At 40.2% G+C, this 12,299-nt stretch overlaps 1 protein-coding gene across 3 annotated transcripts in view; it reads left to right on the top strand.

Moving 5' to 3' along the window:
• SLC38A1 (solute carrier family 38 member 1) overlaps nucleotides 1–12,299 on the top strand; it is a 63,994-nt gene that overhangs the window by 40,522 nt on the left and 11,173 nt on the right. For all 3 annotated transcript variants that reach the window (XM_049627235.1, XM_049627236.1, XM_049627237.1), the window contains 4 exons: nucleotides 8,205–8,278; nucleotides 9,686–9,778; nucleotides 10,085–10,166; nucleotides 11,183–11,265. In XM_049627235.1, the coding sequence (XP_049483192.1) occupies nucleotides 8,205–8,278; nucleotides 9,686–9,778; nucleotides 10,085–10,166; nucleotides 11,183–11,265 (332 nt within the window). The remainder of the gene's footprint in view (nucleotides 1–8,204; nucleotides 8,279–9,685; nucleotides 9,779–10,084; nucleotides 10,167–11,182; nucleotides 11,266–12,299) is intronic.

Raw genomic sequence — 12,299 nt, 5'->3', positions numbered from 1 at the left:
CCTTTAAAGTATTTTGTGAGCTCTTTAAATGAAATAGGGACAATATTAATGAATGACCTTGGGGGTTTAAACAAATGCAACTCTTCTCCCTCCCCCGCAAAAAAAGTTTCGAATAATAATACTACCATTTGAAATATTTTTCATTTTAATACTATTACTGTAAAAGTAAGATAATCATTAAAGACCATTTTGAAAGTACATAAAATAAATTAACTGTAAAGAAATCACCTGGAGTCTCACTGTTAGAACAGGCTCTGGTAACATTGTGGCGTATTTCATTCCAAGTTTTTTTGTCTTTGCTTAGGTTTTACCTTTTATACTCTCATTCTTCTGTGGACATTTGACTTTGGCAGACAATATAGCATGGTGGGTAAGGACTTTGGAATCAGACTATGAGGGTTTGGGGCTCTGATGCCAGCTGTGTGACCTTGAGGAGAGAAGAATGAGGTGTCTGAGTCCCTAATTCAGTGAAAATTTTAAATATTTTGGAAAATTCAAAATTATCTTTTGTATACAAATGCATTTCCTAGAACTTTAATAGGGACTCAATATAATTACTAAAACACTTCACTGATCATTACTAATAATAAATTTAGCATATTTCCACTATGCCAGGCCCACACTAAGCCCTTTTTTATTAAATATTTCACTTATGGGTAGTACTATTACTACTTTACAGATAAGGAAATCGATTAGACAAACCCTCTCTGAACTTCGATTTCCTTATCTGTAAAGTAGTAATAGTACTACCCATAAGTGAAATATTTAATAAAAAAGGGCTTAGTGTGGGCCTGGCATAGTGGAAATATGCTAAATTTATTATTAGTAATGATCAGTGAAGTGTTTTAGTAATTATATTGAGTCCCTATTAAAGTTCTAGGAAATGCATTTGTATACAAAAGATAATTTTGAATTTTCCAAAATATTTAAAATTTTCACTGAATTAGGGACTCAGACACCTCATTCTTCTCTCCTCACTTTCAGGGATGTCTCCTTCCATCTGGGCTCTCATTAAATAGACAATCCTTCCTCTTGTCTCCTTCTGCTGGCATGTACCACCCTACCTCTGCAGTTACCCGCCGGACATCCTACTACTGACCACAGCCCCCTCCAGTTCCAGGCTCCTCCCTTGGATATTGCCACTGTGCCTGTCCTCTACTGTCATGGAGAACCTCTGGACTGTGCTGCTTTTCCTGTCCCATGTAGCTGTCACAAGCCCTTCACTTGAAAACCCCTCTCTTTCCCACACGCTAAAATTCCCTTCTCCACTGGCTCTCTGTCACACTAGCTGGAAACCCCCCAAAACTGAGCTCTATCTAACCACACAGATGGGTAACACTTTCAATTCCTCCTCAGTTGGGTTCTCCATGCTGCCCAACCCTTCCCTCATCCCCAGCTAGCGCTCTGCTCTCTGTGTTTTTAAATCCTTACTCACCTCATTTTGATACTTCCCTTCGGAGGAGTTGGCAGGGAGGGGATGGAAGAGTAGGGAGAGTTAGTGGAGATTAGAGATGAGGGAAAAGTGGAGAGGGGGAAGACAGGAAGGGGGAGACAGTTTGGAAAGGTAGGACCAGGGGAAGGGGTAGAAGAGAGTGAGGGAGAGACCAGTAATAAGGATAAGGACTGGAGAAAGATGGCGGGCCAGAAAACAATATGTTTCCTACAGTTTGTCCAATTCCCTTGTATTGGAGTTTTAAATTTTCTTGTAAGTATTCTGCCTCAACCAGCTTACATGTCTCTGAGTTTTGGAGAGAGGGGCTGTGGATTTGGCGGGAGATGATGGTAGGTAAAAGCAAGACTAATATTAAAGACTACTTTTCTTCCAGTGCTGGGAGTTTTTATATGGACTGTTCTAGCCATGAGGACAGTAAAAGTTTTAAGCTTTTTTTAAAAAATTAATTAATTTTGAGAGAGAGAGAGAGAATGCGATCAGGGGAGGGGCAGAGAGAGAATCCCAAGCAGGCTCCACATGGTCAGTGCACAGAGCACGATGTGGGGCTCGAACTCAAAAGGTGAGATCATGACCTGAGCCAAAATCAAGAGTCGGACGCTCAACCAACTGAGCCACCCATGTGCCCCAAAAGTTTTATACTTTTAACCTGGTTTAGAAGAGGAAGAATTAAAAAGTGTGGTGAGCCTCAGATCCCTTTTGGAAGGAAAGAGACCTGGCTGGGGGGTGGGGTTGGGGGGAGAGGTCTGGCATTGAAAATCATTTAAAAATATACACGTTGGTGAAGTAAGTGATGCCCTAATGCCCTGAGGAAGTCGACCAGACCTTGCATTCACACTGAGAGCCAGTCAGTGTCCCACGGGAACAATAATGATTCAGCTGTAAATGGTTCCCTTCACTGCAGTCTCACCTGGACAGCCTTGGGGTCCGTGTTACAGCTAATCACGTTGTGGTGCTGGCATGGCCCCTCACCCAGACAGTGTGGCAAGGCGATGCGGCACCAGTTCAGCGGTTGTGAGAAACAGAAACGCTGCATTGTGTATGCCACAGGGCCAGAGCTTGCAGATTTAGATACGTGCTGGACCAGCAGCATCCGCAATACCTGGTAGCTTGGGAGAAATGCAGAATCTCGGGTCCCACCCCAGACCGACTGAGTTAGAACCTTCATTTTAACAAGATCCTAAGGAGATCTGTATAGAGCATTAAAGTCTGAGGACAGCTGCCTTAAACTTTGGCAAGGGAAGAGGACAGGGAGAGTAATGCGGGGAGAGTAGTTGGGAAGGGTTCCCTTATGTTTTAAGAGGAGTGGGTGGGTCCTGGAGGAGTTGAAAGCGCTCACCTGCACGGCAGCCCCGAACACCCCCTTCTGCACACCCCCATCAATGCTATTTCTGGATCCGCAGCAGTGACTGCTGCCTCATCTCCACCTCTTTCCAGGGCTCTGGTGCTGGGTGGGGAGTGTGTCATATGATTTCTTGTTATTCAGCTAGGCTTTTAAAAGATAACCTCATCATCCATAAAGTGATGTGGCGTTGGTCCTTTGTTTTGTTTTGTTTTAGGTATAGTTTATATACAACAAAATTTTCCAATTTAAAGGATAGGATTTGATAAGTTTGCCCAAATCCAGTTGTGAAATCACCACCACAGTCATGGGATAGAACATTTCAATTGCCTTGAATGTTTTGGTTCCGTTTATTCTCATGGTTTTCCATTTTCTAAGCATACAGTGCTTTAAGAAATGAAATTATTATAAGGTCACCCATGTAATCTTTGGGTAAGTTATGGAAGAACAAAGAATTACTGTCTTATCAATGTGATTCAAAACAATCAATAAATGTTTTTGAAATAGATGTTTAGATGTTACTGTTTAAGGTAGGAGTCAAAATTTTCTTGCACCAAATACAGTAAATATATCGTGGACCGTGGAGAACAGTAGTATCGCCAGAGAACTAGAGACAGGCAAGTTTCATCCCAGCTTTCAGAAGTGGTAAAAAGTAGATCCCAAGTAATATTCTAGGGCAATTTATTAAATGGCTTGTTTATGTGCAAATACCGTAGAAAATATTGCTCCACAGAGGCCAGTAGTGTTTTCCTAAATAGTTGTGTTAAACTAGCTTCATCTTTTGAGACAACAGTGAACTAGTAGGTCACAGGACTGTCTTAGGCAAAGTGTATCTTGATTTTAGCAGGACATTTGGCATAATCTCACATGACTTACAAATGAGATTCTAATATTTTGTAAATGCACTTATTCTTCTTAGCTAAGAGTGTGCTTCGTTTGGTATTGTATGTAAACAGGCAAAGAGGATAGGCCATGACTCCAAATTAAACTGTCATGGCCTGTCCAGTAATGGAGGAACATAATAAAGCAATGAAATAAAAAGATTACTTGGGTGCTTGGGTAGAGGATGGATCATTGGGGGCAAGAAACAGGAGACAGATAGAGACTACTGTAATTGCCCAGAAATTATGGGTGATAGTGACTTGGATTGGAGTAGTGGCCATGGAGATTGGGGGGAAAAAGCATATGGATTTAGGATGTGTTTTGGAGGTAGAAGTGATAGGACATTTGCCGGTGAATTAGATATGAGGGATAAGAGAGTAGATAAAAGATCAAGGGTGACTCCCAGGTTTCTGGCTTGAGCAGTTGACTGGATGGTGGGCCCTTTTCTAGATTGTCTTGTTTTATTCAAAGTTGGTACCAGTGATTTGGATGAAGGCAAATTCAAGATATGAAGCTTGATGAGGTAGTTGGCACATAAGGAGAAAGGATCAACGATTCTAAAAGATGTCACAAGACTGGAAAGCTAAAATGTAGTGGAAATAAGTGCAGAGTCCTGCACTTAGCTTTCAAAAAAAGTACATAGGATAGAACCAGGAAGAGTAGCCTAATATCAGTTTACAGCAGAAGCTCAAGAATGAAGAATGTGGCATGGCCACCATAAAAACAAACACTGAAATAGGTTGCCTTAAAGAAAGCATGATGTCCAACTCAAGTTAATACTCTTAACATGCTTTGTACTGTTGGGCCCGAAACTGAGGTGACAGCATTGTGCTTTTCTTGGCATACAGCCATTAAAAAGTACAGTGGAGGAACTGGACCATGACTGAGATGTAGAGCCCGAGCACTCCATCACAGGACAAAAGCTGGAAGAACTGGAGAGGTTTGGGTCAAACGGTACAGTCTTAAAGTGAGTGCCCATCAGATGGACCGTTTGGTGGGAGAGGGTTTCAAGTAGATTCAAGTAGGTTTACAGGATGAAATGAGGACCCAAGGGTAGAAATAGCAGCGGTAGTTTCAGCTCAGCCTCAGTTCCCGTGCATGGCACTTTCCAGAAACACGATGGGTTGCATATGTGTCCCCTGTAAGATAACTCTCTAGATCTGGATGTCTGTGTGTTGGATGGAGCATAGATGTTTCCTGTGCTGGGTGCAAAGCTGGACAGGGTGGCCTCTAAGCTGTCTCCCTGATCCAGGAGTCTAGAATTGTTTCCTAACAGGCCTCTTTCTTCTCAGGGGACACAAACTCTCCGAGGATGTCCCCACACCATACATATCTTCGAAGTGTTAATGACACAAGGGTTCTCAGAAGTTCCTGACCACATTCTTAACAAGATAACTCTCCTGCCACTGCTTCCCCAGTGCCCATGTCCAGACAGACACATGTTCTGAATCCCCTTCTCTTCAAGGCTAAACATAAGTCTGAAATACCAACATTGACAGCTCAGTTCCTATTGCTGAGGTTTAGTTCCCACCGGAACACCTTTTTCAGCATGCAGCTTTTGCCGTAACCGTGTTAAAACTTTTGGTCAATATGAGAAGTGTGTCTAGATATCCACATGAGACGAAAACAATGCATCACATGTTCCTCTCAGAACACGAATTCCAGCTTATATTTCTCTTCCAACAAACCACAACTGTATACAAATATCTAACTGGACAAACAGAGGCACAATCACAATGCTCAAGACAGGAGAAATGTTCAAATAAGTCATTACATTCTCTCCCAACTCATTCTTCCTACTCTTGTTGATGTTATGTTTTGTGTCTTTGACATCTCTGGATCCCCTTACACTATTCTAGGATCTATGATAGCCAATTATACAACTTAGTGTTTCTAAGAATCTAGACAAGAAGGTGTCCTTCTCTAAATTTTAATTCCGTGAATACCACCAGATTCTCTTACAGCCTAAAGCAGTCTTAACATTTTACATACAGAATTTGTCTCTTATGACCTGATAGAAAAAGGGCTTTGTTTTATGTTAGTTTTCAGTTTTCGAAGGGAAGATTTATATTTTGGGAGGAATGGAGAAGATAGTCTTAGAGACTGGGTGGTTAAAGGCAGAGGTTGTCAGGCTCCTACTACAGGTCCTTTTGTGGGGGTGCAATGCTATGTCTCTTAAACATGGGAGTGGGAGGGTCATTTCCTTCACCGTGGGAGGACCTCGCTGTGCTGCTGTTCAGTGTGGGGAAAAAAATAGGTGAACTCCCTGCTAATATTTTCCCTGACCAACACTTTTCTCCCACTTGCAAAAGAAAAAGAGGTGATAGGAGTTTATGAAGAAATCCTTTTCTTCTTGCCAAGGGTCACAGGCCAGCTGAGCATCACCTACAAAGAGATTCAACCAAGTAGAACATGTTAAGAGGCAACCATGTGTGAGAACCACATGGTCCCATGAGCTACTTAGCTGAGTAACCGATGTTTCCTGATAATGTTTCTTTTGCTAATAAATACCCAGTTCTTCTAGGCTTAGGGCCTTTGGTTAATCATTATGTAGACGTTGGTAAGTCTCTCTCCTGCTAGGTACATAGTCCCTGCAAGGCCGTGCTCTTTACTCATTAGCCTGGGGCTCAGTGGCAATATCCCCTCTCCTCCCCAGGTCAGTTGTGGGAGAACAGACTCAATGGGGGACATGTCGGTCACTCCATGGCGATTCCTAAAATGACATCTATCCTGTCCCCAACTGGAAGTCCATGCTATTCTGTGTCACACAGAATTTCTCTGTGGCTTGTTGCATGCTCATGTAGGAGTTGCCAGTGTGTGTTCAGTGTCCCAAAAAATATGAGTGAGCTCTGAGTGAACTTCATAGCTTGCTTCTTTAAAATAAATATTGTTTATCTCTTCAAGATGAAAGAAAAGTCATACCACAATTGTGTCCTATATCTTCCTATCTGGCAGAGCATATAAAATCATGTTCCATTACCATATCTCAAAACTACTGGATTGGTTAATAAATGCTTGCTCTCAGTTTCTTGAGAAACTATCTATTTCTCGAGTCCCTCAGCCAGAATAGATAATAAGGGACTTACCCTCTTAATCACCCTCCTACTCAAGGATCTTAGCTAGGTCAATCTGTGTCTGAATGCACTTTCTTACAATCCTATCTTAACCTAAATTCCCCTTTTTATTAGCTGGTCAGTTTGGTCTTCACCCAAAGTGTTAGGTTTTTCTATTATTTCTCCCAGTGTTTTGTTTTACCTCTACTGAGCTCTGTCCCTCTTTTATGTTTTGTGGCCAGTCTCTGGCATTCCATCTACTTTGCAGTTAACCATTCTGTAGTCCCCACTTATCTCCTGATGGCCACACTGCACACAAGAGAAGCAAACTGCCATGAGAGATATAAGACAAGAGAGAGCCACAGAGCTGTCTTTCTGCCTGGGGCAAGGGAAGGCACCCAAGGAGGTGACATCTGAGCTGGGCCCAAGGGCAGTGGTTCAGAGGGTGTGCAAGGTGGGGGAAGGGTTGGGAAGAGAGAGCCCACACATGATGTGCCAAGTACCTCTCAATGGCACTTGCTATAAAAATCATTGCCTTAATTACTCAAACGTTGAATCAACTGCAGTAACGTATTGTTCTAAGGTTATATTTCCCTACCTCAGGAAAGTGAGTGGTTTCACTACGGGGACTAGAATTTTTTTCTTTTTAGTAAATAGGCTTTATTTTCAATTACTAAATATGAACCAAATGATTCAGAAATAATCTGTGTAATCTCCTGCATCATTTTAACTGTGCTTTTTCTTGAGGAGGGTTTGATAATGAGCCGGATGTACTAAAACAAAAACATGAGGTCGTCATTCAAAAAAGTCTTTTTATTTTTCTTATCAAAGTTTTCCCATCAGTTAAAAGAAGTGCTTTTTCTTTAAGAGTAAGGTACCAGGTGCAAAAAAAAGTGGATTATCTTTGTGGTCCAGTGTATAGATTCAAAAGTAGCCACAGAGTCATTAGAGTAATTAGATGAAAAGTACCTTAGACATCATTGAGCCTGTGTCTATGCTATAGGTAAGGAATCTAGGGATGGGAGAAATTGAGCAAGTTGCCTAAAGTCACATAGTCATTGACCTAAGAGTCACAAAAGCCTTTTCCTCAGCCCCCACCCTCACCCTATCCCCTCACCCCTTTCTCACACTTTCTCACTCGGATGTAAGGGAAAGTGCATCATAGACCATAAAAGCTATCTTTCATAATATTGTTTGAAAGTCATCTCAACTGAAATGACCTCAGAGAGCTATTTAGACTTTGAATTATGTAGGGGATTTGCACTGTTAGGGCTACTCTGATTCTAAATAGCAGTTCTTTATTGGGTAGAACATTTTTATTCAGGATTTTAAAGAGGGCATGACTAATAGTTCCCAAAATTTGGGTGCTACTAACGAATAGTGTTAACAATATAAACAAGCCTTTGCCCTTCTAAAAAATGTAAGGTCAGGGTATGTTCTTTTATAGTTATTACAAGACTTATTTTCTTTGCTTTAGGATACTTTTGACTTCTGTGACACTGCTGTCTATATATTCAATAAACCTTCTTTTGATCTGTTCAAAGGAAACAGGTAAGCTGATAATACGTCTATTTTGTGAAAGCCAGGGTACTGTGAACAAATGATGCCCTCCCAGTTCAGCCACCGATTATTGAAGAGCACGTTGGCCTACAGTCACTCGAAAACCTCTAGTGGTATTTACCCAGAGAAATAGATACAGCACCATAGAAATTAAATTGTCACGAACATTGAGAAAATAGCGTTGCCATTTAAAGTGAACCCTCAATTATACCTGTTTTTCTAGTTTAAGATGACTCCATGTGAAAGGCTTCAGTTTTTCCTTAGTTCTTTATAAATTCAGAACAAGGATCCCATGTTTTGATATTATAACCTTCACGATTTTAAAAGTAAACAGAGCTTTCATTCTTTTTTGTGTATATTCCAAGGAGAAAATGTTACTCCCAAGGCAACGTGGGAGTGAGGGTACTGTGGAAAGGCTCCAAGTCCTGGGCAGTGTCCTACCTGAAGTGTTTATTTTCTATTCCTGGGACGAATGGATTCTGTTTGTAATACTCTGACTTTTACATTGGCTAAAACCACATTGGCCAGCTATTATTGTACATAGACGGCTCCATTTAACTGGGACGTTTTGTAATAGATGGAGGATCTACCATTGTCTAGTTTAAACACCAGTCTTATGAAGGATTAAACAAAGGTTTAATTATAGTCTGACCCATATTGCTTTCTGTAAACATTTTGAAAACATGAGCTGAACCGTCATAAAGAAATGTAAACATGTGTTTTTAATGAATGGTTTAACAGTTTAGTATTTACTGAGATGAGCCAGTTGAACACTTTAGGATTTTGCTGTAGCCAAATTATTCTTTTGACAGATTTATCTATTGGTCTCTTTTGTGAGTGGCATATCTTTGAAGTAAATTTTACAAATGATCAAAATTCTGATGTTGACTATTATGTTTCTAAGTTTGTTACTCTATTTAGGACACATGAGGCATTCATGGAATATTATTAAGATAATTCCTTGTTAGCCTAATCAGTTCATGTAATTAATTCAAAAGGAAACTTTCATCTCAGTCATCAGGATTTTTATTTTTAAATCAAATCTTTATTTTAATGATATGCACCAAACCTGAGAATGAGGTCAGAATAGGAATTTCCCCCCAGTAAAGTAGGAAGACTCTTTGAGATAGTCAAAAATAAGCCTTACAACCTAACAATTTAATTGGAATGCTTTTGTAGCCAACCTGAAAAAGGAGAAATAGTGGTCATGTCTGACATTTTAAAATGTCAAGAGGTTGCAACACCTTAACCCTTGCAAAGCCATAAAGGCCATTTGTGTAATTTTGAGAAAGACACAGAATAACTTGGGGAATAGTCAATAGAACGATGAAATCTTGGCTTTCTTTAGCTTTTAGAACGCTGTCATTTCTTGTGTCCTCAACTATGATTTTTAAATAGGCTGCATGGTTTATGAGAAGCTGGGAGAACAGGTCTTTGGCACCACAGGGAAGCTCGTAATCTTCGGAGCCACCTCTCTACAGAACACTGGAGGTAAAAAGAACTCGCTTTTCTATACATAACTTTGAAGTATGTGAATATTATTATCTTTTCTAATTCTGGTGGTTGGGTGGCCACATGAATTTTAACAAAATGGAAGCAGTGTCCTTCTCATTGCTTAAATGGCACAAGGAAAGTGAAGCAGAGAGAGCCCTTACTCAAAACCAAGTATACTGAGTATCTAAAACTGTCTTTGTGTCCTACTGAAGGTCAGTGTAAGAACAGGCTGTTAGCCTTTTATGCAGCCTGCAACGTGAGCCTTAGTATCTCCTTTCTAACAATGTTCTCATCTTCCTCTAGCAATGCTGAGCTACCTCTTCATCGTAAAAAATGAACTACCCTCTGCCATAAAGTTTCTGATGGGAAAGGAAGAGGCATTTTCGTAAGTTATGGACCATTTTTTTTCCTTTGTGAGATAACTAAAATATTTTTAACTTAAATGTGGACTGACCAAAGTTTGTGTTTTCTGAAAACCGCAGAAACCCTAGCTTTCCCTAGGTTGTTTTTCTCTTTCTTCCTAGCTCCAACAAATTTCCCTGGGGTTATGTAAATGAAAGAAGCAGGGAAAGCTATTTGAATATGAACATTTAAAAGGTAGATTTATCTGTCATGCTGCAAACAATAGATGCTACATCTCCCCAAGCGCCTAAAATCTATGTCTGGTTTCTAGAAAATAGAACAGATAGGGAGTATTTTTAACACAGAAGTATATTTAACACAGAAGTGGAACATGCAACAACATGAAGACCCTAGTCTCTGTCTTGGAGAGCGAAATTTACATGAGCCAACTGGAAGACGCTACAGCTGCACCTGACATATCCCTTGTTTTGACTTCCTCTTTGACTGCTCTTGTTAGTCTTAGTTTCTCTGTTTTCTTTCAAGGGAGAATCCTAGAAGCCAGAGTTCCTAGTGGTGTAGCACCAGGGCTCAAGGTCAAGTACAAGAGATTAGGGAGAAAGCAATGCCTACCTGTGGTGACTTGTTTTTCAAGGGTATTAGCCAAACACAACAAAAAGGAACTTCTCCTTAAATAATTGATCAGACATGTTGTAATCTGACTGAATGCAGTGTATGCATTCAGCTTTGAAACCAGGTAACTAATTCAAAGGAATGCCACAGTTAGCGGATGGGGGAAGGGGAAATAATCCCTTTCTTCCATCACTTGGGAGAGACTGTAGTAAACAGGAGTGGTTGGTTGGGTTATAGTGCTTGGGTAAACCTGAATAATGATAGAAATTCATGGTAAAAATTAATAATAGCAAAAAATAGCAAAATAATAATAGCAATAATAGAAAATAACGATGGCAAAAAAATTTGTAAAATTGTGAAATGTTACATTTGAGAAAAAATAATACTTCCTAAGAAAATATGACCCAACCACTTAAATGCCTTTTTCAGAGCCTGGTATGTGGATGGCCGTGTTTTGGTGGTGGTAGTTACCTTTGGCATTATCCTCCCTCTGTGTCTCTTGAAGAACTTAGGTAAGGAAAGATCTTGCTTTTATCATAGTCTCTACAGTGCCCAACCCAGATGAATCAGAAACCTAATACAAATGAACAACTTTGCCCTCTACTTTCCCTTGTAGGGTCAAGATAAAGTGAGTGATAAATTACAAGTATTAATCAGGCTTTACTTTAATATGAGATAAAACACTGGTCAATATGTGACCTCCTTAGCAATCCCTCTACCAGGCTGTGGAGGGAAAAGGGAGGTTCTGGGGTCAGGAACACACACAGTGCTATGTCCAATAGCATAACCTACAGGCTCCTCTGAGAAAAGTTCCAAAAATGGAATTCTCCTTACACAAAATCTTATATATCCTGATTATTTAGATACGTAGATTTTAAAATCTGTTATCAAGACAGAAAGTTGCTTATATTTATCCCCAAAAGTATTATGAATCACTCTTAAATTATCAGTCTAACCATTTTCAATTATTTGCTTTACTGAGGAGGAAGGAAGAAGTGAAAAGTCAAACTCAATAGATAATCACTAAGTCCCATCCATTTGGTTCTGACATTTTTTTGTGTGTATTCAGAGACAAATGTGCCTGATGTTATGGGAATTTTACACATTGAGTAATGTGGCCAAACTGCTATCCAATCCAAAATGCATTTCCTTTAATTCTGGGCTAACTCCAGGCAGACATTTACCTTTAAAAACATTTTTTTTTAATGTTTATATTTATTTTTGAGAGAGACAGAGTGTGAGCAGGGGAGGGGCAGAGAGAGAGGGAGACACAGAATCTGAAGCAGGCTCCAGGCTCCGAACTGTCAGCACAGAGCCCGACGCCGGGCTCAAACCCATGAACTGTGAAATCATGACCTGAGCCAAAGTCGACATGCAACCGACTGAGCCACCCAGGCACCCCTCAAGGCAGACATTTTTAGATTAACGTTCTTCCCCAAATGATTGCTAACCATAGTGTTTTGTATGAAAAATATCAAGCCTCTGTAGCTGTTCTGTAAAATCTATAAATAGATATTTCTCTCTTTTTTTTTTTTTAATGTTTTTA

This window comes from Panthera uncia, chromosome B4, assembly GCF_023721935.1.
Source record: "Panthera uncia isolate 11264 chromosome B4, Puncia_PCG_1.0, whole genome shotgun sequence".
Lineage (NCBI taxonomy): Eukaryota > Metazoa > Chordata > Mammalia > Carnivora > Felidae > Panthera > Panthera uncia.
The sequence above is the reverse complement of the archived record's forward strand: the minus strand, read 5'-3'. Positions and strand labels throughout refer to the sequence as shown.